Below are 27,851 nucleotides of genomic sequence, written 5' to 3'. Positions count from 1 at the left end.
TCAGCTGGACTTGTCCAGTGTCCCACACGGTGCCGTGGGGGTGGGGGTGGGGGTGGGGGTGGGGGTGGGACTGCAGGGCTGGACGCGCGAACCCGGCCCGGAAGGGACCGCCGGGGGTAAAGACGCCGCGTACGCCCGGCCCGAGCGAGCGCCGGAAGCGCGAGTGCGCGGCGCGCGTTTACTTACTGTCTTCCGGCAGGTTGTTTTCCCGCTCTTCTCGCTCCATCTGCTGGCACCACCCTTCCATGCGGTCCCGCTCGGCCTGGAGAAGCTTCAGAAACCAGTGGCCGTCCCGGTGGCACACTGACCTCTGGACGGCCTCCAGGGGGTCTTCGGTGATCGAGTCAATCCAGGGATCCGGGGGAGGCAGAATCGAAGGGTCAAAATCCGCATCAAAGTCATCGTCGGCCGCACAGGCGTGGTAGTGGTTTCCTGAGCCCTGGATGCTGACGGTGGAGGTGCTGGCGTCCCGGGAGAACTGTCTGGCCATTGGGCCGGGGCACGAATTGTCCTCTATAGACTCCAGAGAGTTTTCCAGATTATCGTGGAAGTCCAGGTCGGCCTGTACGGCTGTCGTCACGCTGTTGGATCGAGTGAACCTGCGGAAGCTTGGAGGAATGGAGAACGAGATTGAGTTCAAGGCTATTTCTCGAAGCAAAAGCATTTCTACTTTTCTTTGTAGGTGTGACGAGAGGGGGTCCCACCCTCTCAGTCTGGGAGGTAGGTCTTTGACGCAAGCACATCGGTTGCCATAGCACATATATACGTATCAGAAGTCTCTCATTTTTGTTCAGTACAGTAGTAAAGCATCTCTAGAAAAATGTTGGAAGCAACGTGTGTAGCTATCAAAGCCAGTTAAATGTCCACCGACCGACTTCCTCCACAGATCTGAGGTGGCTTGAATTCTGATATTCAGGTTGTTGAAGAGCAAGGAAACAATTCAATTATATCTGAGTCTGCATAATTTGCTTAGAAATTGGGGAAACAAAAGGAGCCAACCTGGTGCAAGCCTATTGTGAATCCCGCATAACCACATGTTTTTCTAGGGACAGCGCTCCCAAAGTTAGACTTCCTGAAAGCAAACTAAAATGTCATTAGGTTCTTCTTAAAATTACAGCTCCTTTTCCTGGTAAGGATTCATTCGCCTGTCTCTTGATCGAAAATGTCATTGTTATCATTTGGCACAAAGCCTTTGGAGCAAAATTAGCTCACAGTTCTAGAGTTCTCTGGTACCATTTTCTTGTGCACCTCTAATTTCCCTTCCCACAGTCCTTGTACCAAGACGATAAAAGACAACTTGTTCACAGACTCAGTCTGAGCATTTTATAAGGATATTCATGTCATCGGTGTTTCTCAACCAGATAGCTCTCTGTACATTAACCATTGACTGGGTCAATGAAGGTGAGGGCATATGGAAGGTGGGAGGGGTGGAGAAGAACAGAGGAGCAGCGAATTCTTTCTCAGACAAGGGGTAAGGGGAGGTGTGGGCCTGAAGTAATTTAAAACACATACAAAAACCTTCATTGGCTCCTATAGCAGGCAGGCAACGATGACAGAGAATGTAAGTCTACTGAAGGCAGCGTCATGTGCCTATTACCTACGCTGGACTTAAAAAAAAAAAAAAGTTTATTTATTCATTAGAGAGAGAGCAGGGAGAGGCTTCATGCCAGTGGCACAGAGCCCAATGTGGGGCTCGAACTCACAAACTGTGAGATCACGACCTGAGCCAAAGTCAGATGCTTAACCAATTGAGCCACTCAGGTGCCTCAGTACTCTTTTATTAAGGTGACTTGATCTAGTATTTTTATTTCTTATTGTGAAAAAATATACATAACATTTACTACTTTAACCATTTTTAAGTGTATGGTTCAGTGGCATTTAGTACATTCACATTGTTATACAGCTGTTACCATCATCTGTCTCCAGAATGTTTTCATTTTTCTCAGTTGAACTCTGTACCTATTAAATAGCTCCCCATTGTCCCCTTCCTCCTAGCCTATGTCAACCATTCTCTGTCTCTATGGAATTTGACTTCTCTGGGTCTCTCCTGTAAGTGGAATCATAGTGTATTTGTCCCTTATGACTGGCTTATTTCACCTAGCATGGATGTCTTTTTTTTTTTTTTAAGTTTATTTTTGAGAGAGAGAGTGGGGGGGGGGGAGGGGCAGAGAGAGGGTTAGAGAGAGAATTCCAAGCAGCTGTCAGCACAGAGCCTGAGATGGGGCTTGAAATCAGGAACCATGAGATCATGACCTGAGCCTAAACCAACAGTTGGACGCCAAACTGACTGAGCCCCAGGTGCCCCGCACCTAGCAAAATGTCTTTAAGCTTCTTTTAGGCTGTAGCATATGCCAGAATTTCCTTCCTTTTTAAGGCTGAATGATACTCCGTTTTCTGTATATACCACTGTTTGTTTATCCATTCATTTGTAGATGGATGCTTGGGTTGCTTCCACCTTTTATCTATTCTGAAGAATACTTCTTTGGACATAAGTGTACAAATATCTCTTTGGGACTGCGTTTTCCATTCTTTTGGGTATAAACCCAGAAGAGAAATTACTGTATCATGGAGTAATTCTATTTTTAATCTTTTGAGGATCTACCATACTGTTTTTCATCACAGCAAATCCAGTTTTTCCCCTAGAAGATAAAGCTTAAGAACAAAAGGTGGCTGCACTATCGATCTGTGTTAGTTGTCAGGATGATCAACATAAATCAAATATAGTGTGATTCTGGCCACTCGTCTTAGGAAGATAGACTAGTCAAAAAAAAAAAAAAAAAAAAAAAAGCTGGCCTATCTCATCGTTTGCTGTTTTCAAGAAATTACTTCTGTTGAAGGTATTTTACCTGGTCATTTTGTAAGTTCTTTAACTCTCGAGTGAGCCATTAAACAAAACAAAGAATCACATAGTGTGAAAGTCTGAAAGCCACGCTACAGATGTGTTGTGTTGGAGCACAAGAACCATTTTGCTAACGTGATTCTTACAAAAGCCACTTATGTCTGGGCTGCATTAGGCCTTTTCTGCATTCTTCTTGTCATCCTCCCCCCCCGCCCCCCCCCATGTTAAATGTCATCTCCTGAAGCTCAGCTTTCTTTGCAGACGCAGATGTGTGAATTGGATGCCTCTCCTTGCAACAGATGACATTCTGGCTGTTCTACTAACACCAAATCTCAACTATGAAAACACTGGGCTTTGCTCTCCAAGATCACGTATTGCCAGAGGCATTACATTTTCCAGACTTAAAGAAGTGCCTTATTATTTTTTTTTTTTTTCATTCACAGCAAACTTGCCAGAGACAGTCTGTTCCACACACAAAACACAGTGACCTCTCTGGTGCCTCTGTTTTTACCTACACAAAGCCGTACCACCAGCATTCTTGACAGAGGGCTCCTGGCTCTGAATCCTGTAAAGTATCCACCTTCTTAAGAAAAATGACTTGGCAGCAGATGAGTAGAAGTTTGCAGTTTAGTCACCCAGAAAGAAATAAAAGTTAAGGAAAATTAAAAAGGTTTGGGATTAAAAGCGGTGCCTTTGAACTCAGGCAGCCCTGTCCCAGCCGCCCTGTTTCTCTCAATTAAGTTCCTTAAGCAAGTGCTTTCTTCCACCCAGAGCTTTCAAAGAATGTTCTGCCCTGCGAAACGTTTCATGTCTTTCAAGTGCAAAGTTCCTTCTGAGTGAAAACACAATGAAGTTGTTATTGCTGGTTTAGAATTTTGATAGGAACACAAGAGGGGTCGTTGGATGAATTTCTGTATTTTTCAAAATGAGTGGCTCAGTGGTTTGAACGTCCACCTCTGTTTCCACTCAGGTCTGGATCTCGAAGTTTGTGGGTTTGAGCCCCCGAATCGGGCTCTGCACTGACAGCCTGGAGCCTGTTTGGGATTCTCTCCCTCTCTCTCTCTGCCCCTCCCCTGCTTGCTCTCTATCGCTTTCAAAAATAAGTAAGTAAACACTTAAAAAAAACAAGAATAGATCAGTTGCTGGTAGATGGTATAAACCCATAAGCTGACCCCAAGGGCTTGTCATTTCCCAACCTACAATGCCCAGCTTGAAGCTTCCTAGTACTTCACGCCCTGAAGGCACAATGTATAATCATTAGAACTTTGGTATAGGACCGGCCAATACTCTGGCCTAAGGAGCAGCAAACCATGAAACCAAAGACTGGATCAACCAGTATGGGGCACAATACTCTGTTTTGAACAGCAAGAGGGAAGCCACTTGGCCGCATTCACTCTGCTGTTGTTCTGTGCACTTTCTATGAAGCACGTTTATATGTGTAAGAGGAAGACTGTCTGCCGCCCACCCTCTCACGGCGACTTTCCTGTACAGCGGGTTACAAATCAACACATAGATGGTAAATGATGGGGCTGCATTTAAATAAAGTTAAGTCATGAGCAAAATAAACAAAACAAAACAAACACAACAAAACAACAAAACCTAAGTGCAGTCAGTATCTTTAGGACTTGCGAGGTGTTCAACTGAGACCTAAGCCATAAACTTATCTCGAGGAGACGAGCTCAGTCATTCTGTTACTGAATCCGCTAGCCTCTGCTTATCGTCTTCATCCCTCTCATTCACGTAATGGTTGCTCTCCAGGGCTAACTCTAGTTTCAAAGGGAGAAACACTAGTTCTGTGCTGTTTGTACTTTGTGGGAGGCTTTAGACATTCTTCACTAAGCCCGCTGTCAAGGCTGAATAGATGTGGGATCTGAAAATGCTACTTTTCAAAAGTGCAACCATCTGGGTATTTTGTGAAATGGCACCCTTTAGCTGATGTAAAAACCCAAGACGTCTCCTTATATAAAAGATAGATCAAAAGAAAGGTGTGGGAGTGAGAGGAGATTGAGATCAAGAATTAAAACTGGCTAAAAACGAGATTCTCTCTTGTCAGATCAGCTTCCCAGTTAGAACAGCGCATGGAGGAACCTAGGCGGAATGCAATCCCCTGTCACGAATTCAGTGGGAAGGGACCCTCCCACTAGCACCGTCCTATTGACAGATTTTAAAGCTACCTCACGGGGTGTCTGAGTGGCTCAGTTAAGTGTCAGACTTCAGCTCCGGTCATGATCTCATGGTTCATGAGTTTGAGCCCCACATCAGGCTCTGTGCTGTCAGCTCAGAGCCCAGAGCCTGCTTTGGATTCTGTGTCTCCCTCTCTGCCCCTCTCCTGCTCTGTCTCTCTCTCAAAAATAAATAAACATTAAAAAAATATGTATCTTTAAGACTACGTTAAAAAAAAAACTACCTCAAAACAAGCATCCATTGTTATTCAAAATCCGCTATGTCCATTCTTTTACCTAAAGATCTCTTTCAGCAAAGGAACACAGAATAAGTTTTCTACATAAAGATTCCCTCTGTTCCAAGTATTGTAATGCATTTACCAATTAAAGGGAAGAAACCGACAGTATTGACAGTGGGCTTGTGTTCATTGGCTAGCTAGCTTCCGAGAGGACCTGGCATGTTGCCAGCTTCCTTTCAGTACCAGCTGGGCAGGTGCTAGTATCCCTGATGGGCTGTCACTATAAGAACCTTGGTTAGGAGTCTCAACAAAACATCCTCCAACGTCCTGCACCCCAGCAACCAGAGCATTTGGTCACTCCTTGACTGTTGACCCCAGGTAACTAACGAAAGCCTCAGAGGGCTCACCCATGATTTGTTTTTATTGTCTTATTTTGGGGTCAAATGGCGGCCACAAGATTGTGAGGTGGAGGATCATTTTTCTTTTACAAACTACATTATCTGTAAAAACGTGAAAAGGAAGAAAGAAAAACAAGGAGGGAGAGATAACAGAAAGACAGAAGAAAGGAAGGAAGAGAGGAAGGGAGAAAGATGGAGGTAGGGGAGAGAAGAAAAAAGGAAAGAAGGAATGAAGGAAAAAATGTACGGGACACATCAGGAATCATGCCAAGTTTTAGGCTTTTAAAGTTTGAAATGCACGAATGCCAGACCTTTCAAACTCCGGTGTATTGTAAGTGCTATTTGGCTAGGTCATGGTATTGTTAACTTGGCAAGGAAAACAAGTGATTTGCCAAATGTAATATCAAGGGTGGGTCCTAGGCAATGTAGTACTCCAAAGAAGCTGTGAACAGTGGGAATTGATCCAAAGTTTCCAGGTTGGCAAAGGAGGGCTGTTTTTGACCGCCAACAGTCTTTCTAAGTTTGTGGTCCTGGACTGGCTGTCAGAAGATGTCTCAATGTTGGCTTCATGCTGTAACACCCTGCTTAGTTGAGGGGCATGTGGGTGGTTTAGTTGGCTAAGCCTCTGACTTCAGCTCAGGTCATGATCTCATGCTTTGTGAGTTCAAGTTCCACCTTGGGCTCTGTGCTGATAGTATGGAGCCTGCTTGGGATTCTCTCTCTTTCCCCCTCTCTCTGTCCCTCCTGTACTCATGCATGTGGGCACACACTCTCTCTCAAGATAATTAAATAAACTTTTAAAAAACTCTGCTTAGTTGAAAAGGCACAACTCACTACAAACCCCACTGTTTATGTATTTAAGTCATTTACAGTTAAAGGGATCTTTTATAGTAGTTGACTTTATGCTAAAAAAACAATGCTACCTTTGCGTATGCTTGTTACATCCAGTTATGAAGCGATGAGCTTTAATGTGTGAAGCAAGGAAAAATTTTAAAACTTAGAATATTTTGGGGGGCACCTGGGTGGCTCAGTCAGTTAAGCATCTGACTTCAGCTCAGGCCATGATCTCACTGTTTGTGGGTTTGAGCCCCGCATCGGATTCTGTGCTGACAGCTCAGAGCCTGGAGTCTGTTTCAGATTCTGTGTCTCCCTCTCTTTCTGCCCCTCCTCTGTTCACGCTGTTTCTCTGTCTCAAAAATAAATAAACATTAAAAAAAATTAAAAAAAAAACAACTTAGAGTATTTTGGAAATAGAGGTAATTTTAGTGAAAAAACAAGAGTCTGATTATTCCTGTTCACTGAAGCATTTGCTTCTAGAAATGGGGAGCAGCTTTCATAATAGCTTGAAGGTGCTTTCCTCCAACACCTGTGACCCTATCTGCTTTCACAGACCTGCTGAAATGGCAGGTGTCATTCACAGCCACATTTCGATGCCAGCATTTTTTCCCTGTAGCATTAAGTGTGTCCCTGGGGGTCTGAGTATTATTTCATAATGTACAAAAGGTGTGCAAGGAGAGAAGGAGACGGCTAGACCAAATGAAGATAAGAAAGACAAGAGACTTTGCATATCATCAAAATAGCCATCTGCTCCCATTCCCGTACCATAAAATGAAATATAAATGGAAAGATCTTGGCTTTCCCTTTGCATACATGCACCTCCAAACACACGGATCCTGCTCAGGACATTCACTGTTACCCAGCTTCACCGATTTAATAAAGGACTAGCAGGTAGCCATGGGGAGTTGATGAGGGAAGGAAAGAGGTCACAAAGTGATTTCCGACTCACTTATTCTAGGAAAAGTTTTCTCCTCTAATCCCCTGGATGCCGAAGGCAAATAGCCCTTGCAGTAACCCTGACTCTCACGTGGATGCCCTCTAGATAAGGATCCCAGCCAGTTAAGAAGTAGTTTACAAAGTGGGGGAGGGGCAGGGAGAAAAAAAAAGAAATAGTTTACAAAGATAAAAATATTAAGGGGTACCTGGCTGGCTCAGTCAGTGAAGCATGTTTGAGCCCCACATTGGATGTGAGGTTACTTAAAAATACAATCTTAGGGGCGCCTGGGAGGTTCAGTCAGTTAAGCATCTGACTTCAGCTCAGGTCATGATCTCACACTTTGTGGGTTCGAGCCCTGCGTCAGGCTCTGTGCTGACAGCTAGCTCAAAGTCTGGAGCCTGTTTCCGATTCTGTGTCTCTCTCTCTGACCCTCCCCTGCTCATGCTGTCTCTCTCTTTCTCAGAAATAAATAAAAACATTTAAAAAAATACAATCTTAAAAACAATTTAAATATATACACACCAGAAAAATAACATTTTGGAATTCTCTTTCCAGGAAAGTGCTATAAGACCAGTAGCTTCTCTCTATGCAACCACTAAAGACAGATGTCAATTTGTCAATTTGACAGTGTTAATAAATAAACAAGCATATATAATATCAAAGCCTCTATTCCTCCTTAACATTTTCAGTTGTAGACACTAGAGATGATCGCTTCACAATTGTTCCAAGATATAGCATAAATATTTACCCCTATAAAAGGTAGCTGAGTTGCAACAGGGGCAGGGAGCCAGAACCTGTATCGCACACTTATCCACACTTCTCTTGGTTCTGAACTAGAGATTAAGACGGCAACACAGCCACCTGGGAAATATGACAGTAAGCAGGAAGCAAGATCTAGGAGATTAGGCCTAGACCTCAACAAAGAGTCTCTGTCTATGTATGATGTGACTCTAAATTTGAGGAGACACTGCTGGGATGTTGAATCAGAGAACTTACACCTAAAAAGTTATTGATGTTAATTGTATCCAACTCCCACATTTTATTTTTTTAAATGTTCACTTATTTAAAAAAAATTTTTTTAATGTTTTATTTATTTCTAGGAGAGAGAGAGACAGCGTGAGCAGAGAAGGGTCAGAGAGAGAGGGAGTGACAGACTGAAACAGGCTCCAGGCTCTGAGCTGGCAGTCAGCACAGAGCCCGATGCGGGGCTCGAACCCACGAACCGTGAGATCATGACCCAAGCAAAAGTCGGATGCTTAACTGACTAAGCCACCCAGGCGCCCCCATTTATTTATTTTTGAGAGAGAGAGCGAGAGAGAGCAAGAGCACAAGTCGAGGAGGGACAGAGGGAGAAAGGGAGACACTAAGTCTGAAGCAGGCTCCAGGCTCCAAGCTGTCAGCACAGAGCCCACAGCCGGGCTTGAACCCACGAATTGTGAGATCATGACCTGAGCTGAACCCACTGAGCCACCCAGACACCCCCTCCAACACCTACATTTTAAAGATGGATAGGTAAAGTTACTTTCAAATTGGATCTCTTGACTGGAATATTTTTTTTCACCAGAGCTTCAGTACATTCCCATACATTCCATGACCTTTCAAGCCAGAGAGTAGTGCTCAATAACAGGGCTAACCCCACATAAGGCCAAATAAAGTCTTTATGGATGATTTCTGCTTTCGACCAAGATGGAGTCGAAAGAATGACCGAATTTACTCTTCTCTCTGAAACAACAAACTGGAAAAATACATGAAACAAGAGTTTTCAAGATACTTGACATCAGACAATGAAGACAGTGATCACGGAGACGTGGGAAACAAACAAGTTCAGTGATTGCCTGTGTTGACTGATCAGAGAAAGCGTCCAGGCTGCAGCACAGGGAGGGGCACTGTGCAGTGCTAGCAGTCTCCCTGCCCTGACGAGACATTGCTGGGAGTCCCGGGAGGGCAGTGCAGTGGGAGTTTGCCAGGCAGAGTGTGGCAGAAGAGAGAGCTGCACACAGAGATCCAGAGATCCTCACAGGGTCCCAAAAGAGCATTTACCAACATTGAATGCATGTGGCAAGAAACCTACCCATAGCTGGAGTATATTTGTTCCTCTTTGGGAAAAATAAAATCTTTTAATTATTAATTTACTTTTTAATTTTTAAAAAATGTTTATTTTTGAGAGATAGACGGAGTGTGAGTGGAGGAAAGGCAGAGAGAGAGAGAGAGAGAAAGAGTGAGAGCGAGAGTGAGAGAGAGTAATGAAGCAGGCTTCAGGCTCTAAGCTGTCAGCGCAGAACCTGATGTGGGGCTTGAACTCAGCAACCGTGAGATCATGACCTCAGCTGAAGTCAGATGCTTAACCGACTGAGCCACCCAGGTGCCCCTAAAAATCTTCTTTTTAAAATAAAGACAAAATAATGACTCTTGATATACGAAAGCTGTAAGCTGTCATCATGACCACACATGCACTGTAAGACAGGTTAAAAGAAGTCTTTTAAGGGAAAGGAAAATGATGCAAGCTGGCAATTTGGATCTACACAAAGGAATGAAGAACACTGGAAAGCATAACTTTGTGAACAAATAGGAATTTTTTCCCTTTTATTTAAATCGTGTTAAAGATAACTGTTTAAAGCAAAAATAATAATATATTATGGATTTTTAATACATGTAGAAATAAAATGTTTGATAACAATAGCACAAATGTGGGTAGTAGAGGAATGGAAGCATATTATTTTAAGGTTCTTATATATGAAATGATCTCATTTCAATTGAAGGTATATTGTAATAAATTAAATAAAATATACATTATAATCTCTATAGCAGCTACTAAAAAGACAATAGAAAGTTATAGCTAATAAGATACAATGGAAAGTTATAACTAATGAGATATCAAAGGGAATAAAATGGAACCATAAAAAGATAATCCAAAGGAAGGGAGAAGAAAATGAAATATAGGACAAAGAAGAGATAACAAATAACAAATACAAGCTGGCAGAATTAAACCCAAACACATCAACAATTAAATTAAATGTAAATGGCCTAAGTATCCCAATCAAAAGGAGGTTGTGAGATTCGATTAAGAAGCAAGACCTAACTATATGCTGCCCATAAAAACCACTTTTTAAAAAACGTTTATTTATTTTTAAAAGAGAGAGTGCAAGTGAAGGATGGGTAGAGAGAGAGGGAGAGAGAGAGAATTGCAAGCACCTGCTGTGAGGCTGAAACTCAGGAATGGTGAGACCATGACCTAAGTGGAAATCAAGAGTCAGACACTTAACTGACTGAGCCACCCAGGTGCCTCTAAAAACCACTTTAAAAAAAATGGCTTATTTATTTATATTTGAGAGAGAGAGCGAGAGTGCAGGAGAGGGACAGAAAGAGAGGGAGAAAGAATCCCAAGCACGTTTCACACTATCACCATAGTGGGACTCAAATTCATGAATGGTGAGATCATGACCTGAGCTGAAATCAAGAATTGGATGCTTAACTGACTGAGCCACCCAGATGCCCACAAAACCACTTTAATTATAAAGACATAAATAATTTAAAACTGAAAGAATGAAAAAGGATACATCATGCTAACACTAATGACAAGAAAGTTCAGCAGTGCCTGGCTGGCTCAGCTGATAGAGCATGTGACTCTTGATCTTGGGGTCATGAGTTTGACTCCCATGTTGGGTGCAGAGCTTACTTAAAAAGAAAAGGAAGTTCAATTGGCTATCTTAATATCAGACGAGGTAGATTTCATAAGAAAAATTAATACCAGGGAGAAAGAGGGATGTTTCCTAATGATAAAGGAGCCAATTCATCAGGAGGACATAACAATCTTAAATGTTTATGTACCTAATAAGAGATCTTCAAAATACATGAAGCAAAATTGATAGAACAATAGGAAGAAATAGATAAATTCACAATTATAGTCAGAGGTTTCAACATCACTTTCTCAATAATTGATAGAGTGTATACATAGAAAATTGGAAATTTATAGAGAAATTTCAAAAACTAACCTGACCTAGTTGGCATTTACAAAATACTCCACTTAAAAATAGCAGAATATACATTTTATTTCAAGTTCACACAGATTATTTGGCAAGAGAGATAGTATTTTGGGCCACAAGACAAATCTCAATGAATTTTACAGGATTCAAGACATGAAGTATAGAGTCTGGTCACAATGGAATTAAATAAAAACCAATAACTAAATGATATTTACCAAGTCCCCAAATATTTGTGAGCTAGATAACCCATAAACTATGGGTTAAAGAAAAAAAAGAGATTAGGAAGTGTTTATTTTGAGCTGAATGAAAATGAAAACATAATAATCAGAATTTGTGGGATGTAGATAAAACAGTACTTAAGGGACATTTATAGCATTGGACACCAATAATACAAAAAGTAAAGGTCTTAATTCAATGTTTAATCGCTACTTTAAGAAATTAAAAAATAGAAGAGCAAATGCAATCTATGGTAAACAGAATAAAGTGAATGAAAAAGACAAAGGCAAAAACCAATGAAATAGAAAACAGAAAATAGAGAAATATCAGTGAAGTCAAAGCTTGTTTCTTTTAAAAAATTGATAAAATAATAATCTTCTAGCCAGACTAATGAGGAAAAAAACAGACACACATTACCAATATCAGAAATGAGAGAGGTGCCATTACTACAGAGTCTATAGCTATTAAAATTATATTAAAGGAATATTATGAACTACTTTATACAAATAAATTGGATAACCCAGATGAAATAGACAAATTCCTTGAAAGACAAAATATCAAGGGTCAGGTAAGAAGAAATTAATGACCTAATAGCCTTATATCTATTAAAGAAATTGAATTCATAGTTTAAATTTTTCCCGCAAAGCAAACTCCATATCCAGACAGTTGCACTGGTTAATTCAATTAAATATCTAATAAAAAATTATAGCAATTTTACACAAACACTTTTAGAAAATTAAGGAGGAGAAAATACCTCCTAATTCTTTCTATGAGGATAGTATTACTCTAACACCAACGACAGCAAAGACACTACAAGAAAACTACAGAAAAATTTTCTAATGAATGCAATACAAATATTCTTAACCAAATATTAGCAAATCAAATCCAATGACATATAAAAAGGACCATGATGACATGATGACAAAATGGGCTTATCCTGGGAACACAAAGTTGGGTTAACATTCAAAAATCAGTCAACGCAAGACAACTCAATAGCCACATGCAAAAGAATGAAACTGGATTCTTACCTCACACCACATAGAAAAGTTAGCTCAAAATAGGTCAAAAGCCTGAATTTAAGAGTTACAACTATGAAATTCTTAGAGGAAAACATAGGGGCAAATTTTCATTATTTTGGATTTGGCATTGGTTTCTTAAATATGACACTGAAAGCACAAGTGATGAGAAAAATTGGACATCATCAAAATTAAAAACTTTTGTGCATCAAAAGACACTATCAATAGAGTAAAAAGACAACCCAAAGAGGGAGAAAAGATGCTTGTAAGTCATATATCTGAGGGTCTGGTATCCAGAATATATAAAGAACTCTTACAGCACTCAACAATAAAAACAACCTAATTTTTAAAAAATGTTTATTTATTTTTGAGAGAGAGAGAAAGAGTGCCAGTGCAGGAAGATACAGAATCTGAAGCAAGGTTCAAACTCGTGAATCGGGAGATCATGACCTGAGCCGATGTCAGACGCTCAACCAACTGAGCCACCGAGGTGTCCCAAACAACCTAACTGTATTTTTTCTTAAAATTTTTAAACATTTATTTATTTTTGAAAGACAGAGACAGAGCATGAGTGGGGGAGGGGCAGAGAGAGAGAGGGAGACACAGAATCTGAAGTAGGCTCCATGCTCTGAGCTGTTAGCACAGAGCCTGATGTGGGGCTTAAACTCATGACCCACAAAGTCATGACCTGAGCCAAAGTCAGACACTTAACCGACTGAGCCACACAGGTGCCTCCCAAACAACTTAATTTTAAAAGTGAGCAAAAGTGGGGTGCCTGGGTGGCTCAGTCAGTTAAGTGTCCAACTTCAGCTCAGGTCATGATCTTAAGGTTTGTGGGTTCAAGCTTCCATTGGGTTCTGTGTTGACAGCTCAGAGCCTAGAGCCTGCTTCAGATTCTGTCTCCCTCTCTCTTTGCCCCTCCTCCACTTGTGCTCTGTCTCTCTCAAAAATAAGTAAACATTAAAAAAATTTTTTTAAATAAAAAACATGGGTGAAGGACTTAAATAGATATATCTTCAAAGAGACAAACAAATGGCTAATAAGTGCATGAAAAGATAATCAACATCAGTAGTCATTAAGGAAATGCAAATTCAAGCCATAATGAGATACCACTAAATATCTACTAGGATGGTAATTTTAATAATGGAAAATAACAGGTGTTGGCCAAAAAAAAAAGAAAAGGAGAAATTGGAACACTCATACACTGTTGGTGGGAATGTAAAATGGTATAGTTGCATGGAATATAATTTTGTGCTTCCTCAAAAAGGAATCCTAAACATGGAATTAGAATATAACCCAGCAATTGTACTCCTAGGTAAATACCAAAAAGAATTAAAGACAGATGTTCAAACAAAAACTTGTACACTAATATTTGTAGTAGCTCTATTCATAATAGCCAAAAGATAAAACATCCCAAATGTCCATGAATAGATGAATGAGTAAACAATGTAGTATAACCATATTATGGTTATTCAGCCATAAAAGGGAATGAAATACTGATTCATGCTACAACATGGATGGACCTCAAGCCTGATACAAAGGCCACATTGTATGATTCAGTTTATAAGAAATATCCAGAATATGGGGTGCCTGGGTATTTCAGTCAATTAAGTGTCTGACTCTTGGTTTTGGCTCAGATCATGATCTCATGCTTTCTTAGTTTCAGCCTTGCACTGGGCTCCATGCTGGTAGTGCGGAGCCTGCTTGAGATTCTCTCTTTCTCTCTCTCTCCCCCTCTCTCTCCCCCAAAGTAAATAAACTTTAAAAAAAAAAAAAGAAATATTCAGAATAGGCAAATCCATAAAGTCAGAAAACAGATTAGTAGTTTCAAAAGGCTGGAAGAGTGAATAAGCAGTGACTATTTAATGGTTATGGGATTTTTGTTCAAAGTGATGAAAATATTTGGAACTAGATAGTGGTGATGGTTGTGCAATATTGTGAATGTACTTAATGCCACTGAATTGTACACCAAAAATGGTAATTAAAAACATTTTTTGTTTATTAATTTATTTTTAGAGAGAGCAAGAGAGAGCATGAGTTTTGAGGAACAGAGAGAGAGAGAGAGAGAGAGAGAATGAATCCCCAAGCAGGCTCCGGATTGTCAGCGGAGAGCCCAATGGGGGGGGAGAGAGGGGCTCAAACTCACAAACCGTGAAATCATGACCTGAGCTGAAATCAAGAGTCAGATGCTCAACTGACTGAGCCAGTCAGGCACCCTGGTTAATTTTATTTTATACGTATTTTACCATAATTTAAAAAAATCAATACATGCAATTCATCATATTAATAGTTAAATGCAAAACCTTGTGATATCTCATTAGATTAAAAAAAAAGAAGCATTTGACAAAATCCAATATCCATTTCTAATCACAATTCTCAACAAACTAGAAACAGACAGGAACTTTCTCAATTCAGTAAAAGGCATTTACCAAAACCTAAAGCTCACATAATCTTTAATGGTAAAAGATTAAATGTTTTTACGGAAGATCAGGAAGAAGGCAAGGATGTCCGTACTCATGTCTTCTATTCAAAATTGTACTGGAACTTTTAGCCAGTGTAATAAAACAAGAAAAAGAATGCATCTAGATGAAAAGAAGAAACAAATCTGTCTTTTTTTTGTAGATGACACAATAGTCTAGAAAATCATATAGACTACAAAATTCACTAAAACTAATAGGCAAGTTTAGCGACATTACAGGATAGATCAACACACAAAAATCAATGGTATTTCTATGACCTAACAATAGACAGTTGGTAAGTGAAGTAAGAATAAATACCATTTATAATACCAGGAAAAAAAAAGAAATATCTATGGACAAATCTGACAAAGTGTGCAAAATGTTTACAGTGTGAATTGCATAATATTGATAAAGAAAAGAAGAGAGATTGTTAAGATGTCAAATCTCCAGTGATGTATAGAGTCAATGCAGTCTCAGTCAAAATCCAGTAGGTTTAATAGAAATGAACAAACTCTTTCTAAAACTCATTATGGAAAGGCAAAGGACCAGGGTGCTTGGTGGCTTAGTTGGTTCAGTGTCCAGTTCTTGATTTCAGCTCAGGTTATGATCTCATGGTTTGTGACTTCAAGCCCGCATCGGGCTCTACACTGACAGCGAAGAACCTGTTTGAGAGTCTTTCTCTCTGTCACTCTCTGCCCCTCCCCAACTTGTGCTCATGCTCCCTCTCTCAAAATAAATAAATAAATTTTTACAAAAGGCAAATGGCCTAGAGTGGCAAAAAGGAAGAAAAAACTTTGAAAAAAAGGAAGTTGGAGGCCATACACTAACTGCAAAACTTACTATAAAGCTACAGTAGTTAAAACAGTGTGGTATTGGCACGAAGATCGGCAATTAGATCAATGGAACAACACAGAGAATGCAAAAATAGATCCATACACATATATCAGTACATATTTTATAAGGATATCTTATTTAAATAAAATTCTAGCAAATGCAAAAAAGTGGGAGCAAGCAAGGCAAGGGGTAGGGGAGGAGGGGTGGGCGGGCAGGGTGGACTGACTATAAAGGGGTAAGAGGAGACTTTTGAGGTGATGGATGTTTTCTCTATTTTGATGGTCGTGATAGTTCCATTATATATACATTTATGATAAATGTATGTATTTAGGATAAATATATGCAAAAAATTATCAAATTAAACACTTTATTTTTTATAAAATTTTTTAACATTTTATTTATTTCTGAGAGAGAGAGGGACAGCGTGAGCAGGGGAGGGTCAGAGAGAGAGGGAGACACAGAATCTGAAACAGGCTCCAGGCTCTGAGCTGGCTGTCAGCACAGAGCCCGACGCAGGGCTCAAACCCACGAACCATGAGATCATGACCTGAGCCAAAGTTGGGCGCTTAACCGACTGAGCCACCCAGGCGCCCCAAATGATACACTTTATATATATATATAGTTTATTGTATGTTTATTTCAGTAAAGCCATTCAAACAATGATAGGATTTAAAGAGGTCAGTTATTTGCACCCTCAAGTGCCTACCTGTGAGTGTAAAGTGGTGCTGATTTCTTCAGCAGCTATTTGCAAATGGGTGTCAAGAACATTAAAAAATGTGTGAAATCTTAGACCCAGAAATGGAATAATCTGAAATAGCAAAAATACTTGTTGCATAAAGGTAATTATCACAAGACTATATATTAGTATTTTGATTAGTCACTTAACAAATTTTTTATTTTTTTTATTTTTTTTATTTCTAGGAGAGAGACAGCATGAGTAGGGGAGGGTCAGAGAGAGAGGGAGTCACAGACTCTGAAACAGGCTCCAGGCTCTGAGCTGGCAGTCAGCACAGAGCCCGACGCGGGGCTCGAACCCACGAACCGTGAGATCATGACCTAAGCGAAAGTCGGACGCTTAACCGACTAAGCCACCCAGGCGCCCCTTAACAAATTTTTTTTTAATGTTTGTTTATTTTTAAGCGAGAGAGAGACAGAGCCTGAGCAGGGGAGGGGGAGAGAGAGAGGGAGACAGAATCCAAAGTAGGCTCCAAGCTCTGAGCTGTCAGCACAGAGCCCGACACGGGACTCGAACCCAGGAACCGTGAAATCATGACCTGAGTAGAAGTTGAATGCTTAACCGACTGAGCTACCCAGGCGCCCCTGATCAGTCACTTTTGATTTTTATCAAAGTTATACCTGCACACAGTTTTAAAATATCAAGTGGTTCTGCAAGGCTGGCGAGGAAAAAGAGGAATCCCTCCCTGGCCCAGTGATGCAATAGTTTTCTGTTCTGCAGGTAGCCACGTTTTAATACTACTTCTAAATAACAAATATTGCTATTTGTTAATAGTTTAGTCTTTGTCTTTAGGAAAGATGAACCTTTCGATTTTTCCCACTTCATCTTCATTCCCTCTTCCTCCTCATTGTTTCTCTGTCTCTGTCTCTATCCCTGTCTCTGTCTCTGTTTTTGTCAGTCTGTCTGTTGATCTCGCTCACACACACAACATACACACACACCCACACACACACATTTCTGGTCTGTTCCATTAGTTTTTCCATTCTCCTGATATAGTTGCGTTGTAAATTTGATTAAATTTTCAGAACTTGCTTTTTGTGACTATATTCTTATGACCAGGAAACAGCATTCACAGCTCATTGTGTGTTATGGGCTCGGTTGTGCGCTTCTCCCTCCACAAATTCCTGTGTGGCAGTCCTAGCCCCCAGGAGCCCAGAATGTGACTGGTTTGGGAGGCAGGGTCTTTTTAAAGAGGTAATTAAAATAAAATGAAGTCATATGAGTGGGCCCTAATCCAATATGCCTGACTGATATCTTTAAAAGAAGAAGAGATTAGGACAGACACAGACACAGAGGGAAAAACATCTGAAGACACAGGGGGAAGACAACCACCTACAAGTCAAAAGCCGCAGAAGAAACACTATCAGCCCTATCAACACCTTGATCTTGGACTTGTAGCTTCTGAAACTGTGAAGAAATAAATTTCTGCTGTTGAAGCCGCTCCGTCTGTGGTGCTTGGCAATAGCAGCCCTAACAAATCACTACGGCGTATTATACTTTCTGCACATTTTTTCTTCTTAAAAATTTGCTTAATTTTTATGTACCTAGCATACTACTCAATCCTCAAAATACCTCAGATGTGTAGTTTCCTCCGCATGCACTGAAACAAACATCAGGTATTCTACAAGTCTTCTTGAATTAATCTTTCACAGAGCTTCTGAGCTGTTCCATCGCACTTGGTCACTAGACTTGCTGCATAACTGTTGTCTGGAATTTTCTCTTCTCCATCATCCTGAGGCCTCCCTTTCCCCCTTTCTAGGGCTGAATTACTTGTTTCCTGGATTACTTCTTTGCTTTTCCCCTTTTGTACTTTTCTGGAAGTCTCTTAAATTTATCTCCCAACTCTTCTGTGGGGTTTTCCAGTGTGCTATTAAAATTTTAATTTCTAAGAGCACTTTTCTTGCTCTTCCCTCCTCCCCGCCTCCTTCCCGACCCACGTCCTCCCCCCCCCCAACCCCTCGCAGCCCAGGAGGGTAAGATGCTCTGTCAGAGACCATGCCAATATTCACTTCCATCATGGAGCATTCCTTGCCCATCCTTCCCTTCTTTTGTCTCGGAAATAACTTTTAAATTCCCTGAATGTTCCTTAAAACTTTTGGTTCTTTAGTTACGACTCTTCTCTGGTCTCTGAGTTTGCTGATTGTTAGCTGTCTGCTCATGCTTGAGAGGTACAGTAAAAGCCTCCTGAGAAGTCTGTGCTTTAGGGAGGAGGGGTGTATCCACTGGGACCCTCAGTGTAGGGTGTAGGATCTCACTGGGCTCTCACCTTGCAAAATCCCTGACGTCAATTTGTCTTTGGGTCCTTGGACTTGGACTGATCTGTTCCCCCACCACAGATTATGCCATAGTTCTGCCTTGAGGGAATCAGACTGGCCTCCAGGGCTCTGGGCGCAGTGTGAGCAAAGGAGGTTTACCGCAGGGTGCCTCAGCATTCTGTTTGTAAATTTTCACTCATCTTCCTATTTTCAGGATAGTAACAGTACTCCCCAGCTGTGCTGCTGTCTTCCAGACTGCAGATCCTTTATTTTAGCCTCTGAAGAAGAGAAACCCCCAGTCTTTTGCCAGAGTGGGGAAACACTGTCACCCTGGCTTGGCAGGTACAAAGAGTTTTTAGCTCCTTCGTCACTACTTTTCCAAGCACCAGTGCTATTAGGCCCTGTGCCTTTTGTGGGTTCTGAAATTTAAGTTGAATTGTATCTTAGGTGTCTGTATCACTGGCTTTAGCTTCCGCTCTCCCTGGTCAGCTAAGCCAGTTATCACCTGTCTGCCCCTCAACTTCCAAAATATCACTGTTGTTCTTTTCCACTCCCTTGTTCTCTTCATCCTTGGCAGTTTATGCCCAAACAAGCAAAACATCCTTTTACTGCCATTTAGTTTCAGAAGGCCTCATAGATGATGTGTATATTTTTTCCACCATCTTTAACCAGAAGTCAATCTAGAAATAATGTAGATATTCACTAGTGGGAGAAAGGGGAAACAAATTATGATGTATACCTATTCTTTTTTTTTTTTTTTTAATGTTTTATTTCTAGGAGAGAGAGAGAGAGAGAGAGAGACAGCGTGAGCAGGGGAGGGTCAGAGAGAGAGGGAGTCACAGACCGAAACAGGCTCCAGGCTCTGAGCTGGCAGCCAGCACAGAGCCCGACGCGGGGCTCGAACCCACGAACCGCGAGATCATGACCTAAGCGAAAGTCGGACGCCCAACCGACTAAGCCACCCAGGCGCCCCTGATGTATACCTATTCTTGAGTACCGTGTAGCCAAAAGAAATATTTGTTGTGAATTGTTAATAATGAGAAAGCTTTTGTTATAACATTATTTTATTTTAAGTTTATTATTATGTTTTTAGTAATCTGTACACCCAATGTAGGGCTTGAACTCATGACTCTGAGACCAAGAGTCACATAATCTTTTGACTGAGCCAGTCAGGTCCTCTTAGTTGATTTTAAAATAGCACTTAATTTTATTTTTAAGTTTTTTTAATTTGAGTAATCTCTACACTTAACATGGGGCTCAAACTCATGACCCTGAGATCAAGAGTCATATGCTCTTCTGACTGAGCCAGCCAGGTGCCCCAAAATATTACTAAATTTTATGCATAGAATGATTTTAATAACTTTCAAAATGTTCATGGAAAAAGTTTGGGCCAAAAATATACCCCTTTATTCATGGTTAATGAATAAAATTATGGGGAATTTCATTTCTGTAATTTATAAATTTTTGTAATGTATAAATAGTATCTTACTTATCACTAATTAGACTCAATAATACACAATTATGATAGAAAAGATAGATAATGCTTAAGACACACACACACAGACACACAAACAGTTTTTTCATTGTTCCAAGGCCTATCAGAGAGGTAAAAACTGTCAACATGCTGCTCTGTTTTTTCCTCCAAGTCAATTTACATTCTGCTTTTATAATGAAAATAAATATATTCTTTTTTGTGTGTGTCTGCCGTGAGAGTCTTAGGCAGAAAAAGAAAAAAACTCTTGGATGAATAGCGGTTAATATACAATTGTTCCTTGGAAGGAAAGGGGAGATCCTGGGAGCCTCTTAGCTTTTTCACCTTCTTAAATAGGAAGGATTGGTTTACTGGATGTGCTAATTATCAGTTTGAAAAACAAGAAGACCTCATGCAAATTCCTGGGGAGCAGTCAAAAGGATGGGAGAGAATGGGAACAGGATGCTAGGAGAAACTGGGATGCAGGGCTGCGGAGGGACGGAAGGTGTTGGCAAGATTTGCTGACTTTGCTTGGGATCAATCCTGCCTATCAACAAATACTGTATGCGGTGTGGATCCCATCGGACGGTGCCACTGGGCGCCCTGCAAAATGGGAATTGGCGAGAGACAGCTAATGTTTGACGGAGATGAGGAATTGCTACATTGGCTTAAGGGAAGCCATCTTGTTTCAAAACCACATGCATCTGTTATCCCTGGTTCGGCGCTGCCATGGCATTTAAACCAGTGACCTTTAGACGGCATTCCTCAATGCATGGTCCCCACCATGAGGTAGCCCCGGAGAATGGATGTGGCACATCGGCTACGGATGGTATTTTGAGGATGTCATGGCTGTCTGCAAATACACCAGCAAGATTTATAATACTCCATTGAGGTTCCTCTTTTTGGAGCAGATGGGTTACTTAGCACATTTTACTTTTTACTAACGCGTTATTAACTTACTCTTTTTGTTTTAATTTTCAGCAGTGAAGAACACCTGGATTGAAAAGTCTACCCCTTCATAGACAAATCAGGGGAACTTTGCTTTGTTAGTTTTGGTTCCTAAATTGTGATGGATTCAAAAGGTGATAATGAGTTTCTTGGCCTCTGACAAAGCCTTTTAATTTTCTTCTCTTTGTACGATCTCTTTCTTCTTCTGGCTCTATTTTCTTTCTCTCACTTTTTTGTTGTTTATCAGTCTGTCTGTCTGGGGAAGGAAACAGATCCCTTTTTCAATTATCACTAGATAATTGAAAAAAATTCCCTTAGTTGTCATCAGGTAATCTCCAATGCCCAATTTTGCTTTTTAAGATCCTATCTACATGAATTACTACCGGCAAAATTGTAAAAAAGGAATTCTAATTAGAGACAGAATTTATAAGTAATCCCTGTTTGACAATGGATTTCTTTTGGAGAGGTTGAAAACAATCATTAACATCCATTTAAATGCTTATTTACCTTACAGTGGTTAACTATAAAGTGACCTTTGAGGAAGGGTATGTTTTGAAAAATTAAGCAGCAAAGTTGGGGCTGCCAGACCTTTTGGGGGATGAATTTTAAATAAGCCATCCAGTGTACTGAGAAACTGACCATCCTACAAACTTCAGTAACTCATTAAATATTCAATTTTTTCAAACATAAAAGTGGCTCATTTGAAATTTTGGGTTGCTATTAGGTGTGTTCAAGTCACAGTATTTAGCATTCCTGTAGATGGACAAGTGTTAGGGTGTTTATTTGATAAAACAGAATAGTTGGCTGCTGGAGAAATGTTTCAAGTAAAATTGTAAAATTGAGATGATTTTCTCTTAGTTTTAAAGAAAAGGTGATATAATTGTTTTCTTGAGATTTCGGTCTTCAGAGATTCTACCTGGGTACATAATAGAATAGGAAACACTTAGACGGTACTTCCTATGTGTCAGGTATTTTTCTAAAAGTTTTATATGTATTAAACCATACACCCCAGGATAACTCTCTGAGGTTAACACTATTGTCTACCACTCTTCTGTTTTTAATTAATAAGATTTGGTTTTCAGAGCAGTTTTAGATTCACAGCAAAACGGAACAGAACATACAGTGATTTCTTATATACCCTCTGCCCCTTCCCCCACCCCCAGCCTGCCCCCTTTGTCAACGTCCCCTGCCAGAATGGTACATTTGTTATAGTGGTGAACCTATGTTGACACATCACTACCACCCCAATTCATAGTTTAGTTAAGAGTTCATTCTTGGTGTGGCACATTCTTTGGGTTTCGACAGATGTATAATGACATGTATCCACCATTGTAGTTTCACGGCCTAACAATCCTCTGTGCTCTGCCTATTCATGCCTCCCTCTCCCTTAATCATTGTTACTCTCTCAGCAGTTGTGCCCCTTCCAGAATGTCTTTGTAGTTGGAATCAGACAGTATGTAGCCTTTTCAAATTGGCTTCCTTTGCATAGTAATATGCACTTAGGTTTCCTCCATGCATTTTTGTGGTTAGATAGCATAGTTCTTTTTCTTAAAAAAATTTTTTTAAATGTTTTATTTATTTCTAGGAGGGAGAGAGAGAGACAGCGTGAGCAGGGGAGGGTCAGAGAGAGAGGGAGACACAGACTCTGAAACAGGCTCCAGGCTCTGAGCTGGCAGTCAGCACAGAGCCTGACGCGGGGCTCGAACCCATGAACCGCGAGATCATGACCTAAGCGAAAGTCGGACGCTTAACCGACTAAGCCACCCAGGCGTCCCTCTTAAAATTTTTTTTTAAACATTTATTTATTTTTGAGATACAGAGAGAGACAGAGTGCGAGTGGGGAAGGGCAGAGAGAGAGAGAAAGATAGAATCTGTAGCAGGCTCTAGGCTCGGAGCTCTAAATGCAGAGCCTGATGTTGGGCTCGAACTCAGGAACTGTAAGGTCATGACCTGAGTCGAAGTCAGATGCTTAACCTACCGAGCCACCAAGGGGCCCTAGATTATTTCTTCTTCAATGCCGAATAAAATTCCACTGTCTGGATGTATCACAGTCTATTTATTCATTTACTTACTAAAGGACATCTTGGTTCCTTCCCAATTTTGCAATTATGAATAAAGCTGCTATCAATATAGTGAGGGTTTTGTGCAAACATAAGTTTTTAACTCCTTTGCGTTAAATACCAAGGAGTGCCTTTGCTGGATTGTATGGTAGGAGTATGTTTAGTTTTGTAAGAAACTGCCAAACTGTTTTCCTAAGTGGTTCTACCATTTTGCATTCCAACCAGCAATGAATGAGACTTAATGTTGCCTTACCAGCATTAGGTGTTGCTAGTGTTTTGGATTTTAGCCATTTTGATACATGAGTAGTGTTATTTCATTGTTTTAATTTTCAATTCCCTGATGACATAGATGTTGAGCATTTTTTTTATATGCTTGCCACTTATGTATCTTCTTTGGGGAGGTTAAGGTCATCTGCCCATTAAAAAAGATTTTTTTTTATATTTACTTATTTATTTTTGAGAGAGAGAGAGCATGAGCTGGGGAGAGGCAGAGAGAAAGGGAGAGAGAGAATCCCAAGCAGGCTCCACACTGCCAGCACAGAGCCAGACACAGGCTGTCTCTGTCTCACTAACTGTGAGATCATGACTTGCGCTGAAATCAAGAGTTGGACACTTAGTTGACTGAGCCACCCTGCACCCTGGTCTTTTGCCCATTTAAAAAAATCAGGTTGTTTGTTTTATTATTGACTTTTAAGAGTTCTTTGTATATCTTGGATAACAGCACTTTACTAGATGTGTGTTTTGCAAATCTTTTCTCCTAGTTTGTGGCTTGTCTTCTCATTCTCTCAACAGTGTGTGCCAAAGAGCAGAAGCTTCAAATTTTAATGAAGTCTACAGTTTATGAATTACTTTTTTTCATGGATTATGTCTATATTTTGTACGTCAAACATATTACATACTGTATTCTTACAATAAAGTAAGCTAGAGGGGCGCCTGAGTGGCTTAGCCAGTTAAAGGTATGTCTCTTGATTTTGGCTCAGGTAATGATCTCACAGTTTGTGAGTTTGAGCCCCACATAGTAATTCTCTCTCTCTCCCTCTCCCATGTTTTTTTTTCTCTCTCTCAAAATAAGTAAAATAAACTTAAAACAAACAAACAAACGAACAAAAAAGGGTTGTGTGCTCCCAACTGAGCCAGCCTGGCACTCCTGAAGAACTTTTTAACTTTCCTCACAAGGCAGCTCTACTGACAACAAATTTCTTCGACTTTTGTTTGACTTGAGAAAAGCTTTCACTTTTCTCTTTCACTTTTGAAGGATAATTTTACAGAGTACAGAATTCTAGGTTGATGGGGTTTTTTCCCTTCAAATATTTAATATTCCACTCCATTTTCTTCTGCATGGTTTCTGAGGAAAAGTTGCATGTCATTCTTATCTTTGCCCCCCCTAAAGGAAACGTGATGTTTTTTTTTTTCTTTTTGCTTCTTTTGAGAACTTTTTCTTCTTTGAATATGATATCTCTAGGTGTAGTATATTGGGCATATATCCTACTCAGAAAGCTTTTCTGAGACCTGGATCTGTGGTCTGACATTAATCTGGGGGAAACTCTCAGTTACTATTTCTTTAAATATTGTTTCTTTCCCTTTTTTCTTTCCGTTCTGGTATTCCTGTCATGAATTTGTTACCTCTTCCATAATTGTCCCACAGGTTTTGGAAATCCTAGTTTGTTTTGTTTCTGTGTGTGTTTCCAGTTTTCCTCTTTTTTGCTTTTCAGTTCTGGAAGTTTCTATTATTATACCCTCAAGCTCAGAGACTCTGCTCAGCTGTGTCTAGTCTATTAAGGATCTCATTAAAGGCAGTCTGCCTGTTACAGTGCTTTTAATCCCTAGCAAAGCTTTTTTATTCTTCCATAGATCTTCCATCTCTTCACTTACATTATCCATCTGTTCTTACATGCCATCTACTTTTTCCATTAAACCACTTAGCATGTTTGTCATAATTTTTTAAAATTCCTGACCTGATAATCTCAATATATCTACTGTATCTGATGCTGGTTCTGATGGTTGGTCAGCCACTCCAAACTGTGCTTGTCATATTTTAGTTTGCCTCGTAAATTATCGTTGAAAAGTAGGCAGGGTGTCCTGGGTAAAAGGAACTGTGGTGAATAGCCCTTTAGTAATGTGATGGGAAGGGGTGGGGGAGGGGAAGCATTCTGATTGACTAGGGCTCAGTCTTTCAGTAAGCCTGCACCCCTGGGCTGTGAGCTTCAACAATCCTTTTCAGTGTCTCTCCACCTATGTAAGAGAGAGAATGGCTAGAGGAGTTGGGGATTTCCCTTCCTCCAGGTGGGTTAGACTCTGATAAGATTTCAGCAGGTTAGGCTCTGGTAAAATCATTTCTCCTGAGAGCAGATCTCATTAAGAATGGAATGCTCTGGCATACTTCAAAAATGGTTTCTGTTCTCTCTCTGCTAGAGGAAGCACCAGGGGTTTTTCTTTCATACTCACTGTGACGACTAGGTGGAGTTCCTGGAGGTAAGTCACAAAGCTGTGGAGCACCCCATCTTCTACCCCCCATTACTTGTCCCCCCTGAAATATTTCACTCTCAGACTTGTCCTCACTGAGCCTCTGGCAATTTGTCCCTACATGTTAGGTGTTCCTACCCTGGCACTGCCATGGAGTTTTTAGCTTGTGGGTTTCTGCTCTGGTATGTTCTATATCTGTATGTCTATGTTTCCAAATCGAGGGGCAGTGGTTTGGTCTGTGACCTTGCTTCTCTGACTGATTTGTTGATTTTTCAGTTTGTTCAGCTTTTTACTTGTTAGGACAGAGCGACAACTTCTAAATTCCTTGCATGCTGGGCCAGAAACCACCTCTAAGGAAACCAAGGCGCAAAGCTATTTATTAATTTGATCAAGGCCCCCAGGTGGTAGGTGGAAGAGCCAGGATTTGAATCTAGGTGCTCAAGCTCAAGAGTCTGTGCTCTTAGGGGGCGCCTGGGGGCTCAGTCGGTTAAGTGTCTGACTTTGACTCAGGGCATGATCTCATAGTTCATGGGTTCGAGCCCCACGTCGGGCTCTGTGCTGACAGCTAGCTCAGAGCCTGGAGCCTGCTTCAGAGTCTGTGTCTCCCTCTCTCTCTGACCAGCCCCTGCTCACTCTGTCTCTTTCTCTCTCTCTCAGAAATAAATAAGACATTAAAAAAATTAAAGAGTCTGTGCTCTTTTTTTTTTTTTAAATATTTTTATTTATTTCTAGGAGAGAGGGAGACAGCGTGAACAGGGGAGGGTCAGAGAGAGAGGGAGTCACAGACTGAAACAGGCTCCAGGCTCTGAGCTAGCTGTCAGCACAGAGCCCGACGCGGGGCCCGAACCCACGAACCGCGAGATCATGACCTAAGTGAAAGTCGGCCGCTCAACCGACTAAGCCATCCAGGCGCCCCAAAGAGTCTGTGCTCTTAATGACCACACCATTGAGGAAAACAAGCAAGTTGGGCAAGTGGGGAAAGGGTGAATATGTTTTCTTACCATGAAATTGATTGTTCATGTCTCCTAAGCTACATTTTCAAAAAATTTTCCAAAACACTTAAAGGAACAAGTGTCAGAGGGTTGACTTGAAGTAGATACAATCAGTGAATATTTAGAGTAGAAACAAACAAAAATCACTGCTAAATCTACCACCTTTCAGATTACATTTCAGTCTGCGTCCACCTTCATGGACATTACATGGATATTACGCATTCAACTTTTTCACTTAGTATTGTATCATGGGGATTTCCCCATGTTTTGGTATCTTTTTTACAAGGTACATTTAATAGCTGTATATTCTACCTTGGTGATGTACTAAAATTTACAAAAACATTCTCTTATTGTTTGACATTTGATGATTATGATTTTTCTTTTACAATGATAGATAATGTTCAGCAATTGTTTCCCTTCCTTTGAGTAATTTCATTCAAGATAGCTTCATGAATGTGTTTGTTCGGTCAACAGGTAGGAATATGTGTATAACTACTGCTGATTTTTGTTGTTACTGGTTTCCAGAATAGTTGTACCAACTTTCTGGGTGTCCAAAATGGTATAATTATATAAAATATATACATATATTGAAAACCTCATACATGCAAGTGCAGTATCAATACAGGAAGGCTCTAAAATTGCACCCCTCCCATAAACTGATGCACAACCTTTTTCCAGATACTCAGTTTATATTGCATGTAGCCTTGTGTGTAGGAGGCATTCCATAGATATTTATTGGATGGATAGATGGATAGGTGGATGGATGGAGGATATCCAACTGATTCCTTTTAATCAACACACAGAAAGTTAGTGGCAAAATTGAGATGATACTCTGATTTATAAAATACATCTCTTTCTCCTGCTATACCTGCAGTTTACTGCATTCACCAATATATTTTATATATTCACCAATATATTATATATGCAAAATGCCGTTCTAGAAGCTGGGGACCTACTATCAATAAAACATAGTTTCACCCACCGTGTACCTCACAGTTTGAGAAAC

The 27,851-nt window shown here is 40.5% G+C and overlaps 1 protein-coding gene across 4 annotated transcripts in view; it reads right to left on the bottom strand.

Moving 5' to 3' along the window:
• Positions 1 to 27,851, bottom strand: part of DLGAP1 (DLG associated protein 1) — a 331,657-nt gene that overhangs the window by 26,517 nt on the left and 277,289 nt on the right. For all 4 annotated transcript variants that reach the window (XM_039243192.1, XM_039243193.1, XM_039243194.1 and 1 more), the window contains one exon: positions 187 to 608. In XM_039243192.1, the coding sequence (XP_039099123.1) occupies positions 187 to 608 (422 nt within the window). The remainder of the gene's footprint in view (positions 1 to 186; positions 609 to 27,851) is intronic.

The sequence above is a fragment of the Hyaena hyaena genome, unplaced genomic scaffold, assembly GCF_003009895.1.
Source record: "Hyaena hyaena isolate Hyena2069 unplaced genomic scaffold, ASM300989v1 scaffold_222, whole genome shotgun sequence".
NCBI classification, from domain to species: Eukaryota; Metazoa; Chordata; class Mammalia; order Carnivora; family Hyaenidae; genus Hyaena; species Hyaena hyaena.
The sequence above is the reverse complement of the archived record's forward strand: the minus strand, read 5'-3'. Positions and strand labels throughout refer to the sequence as shown.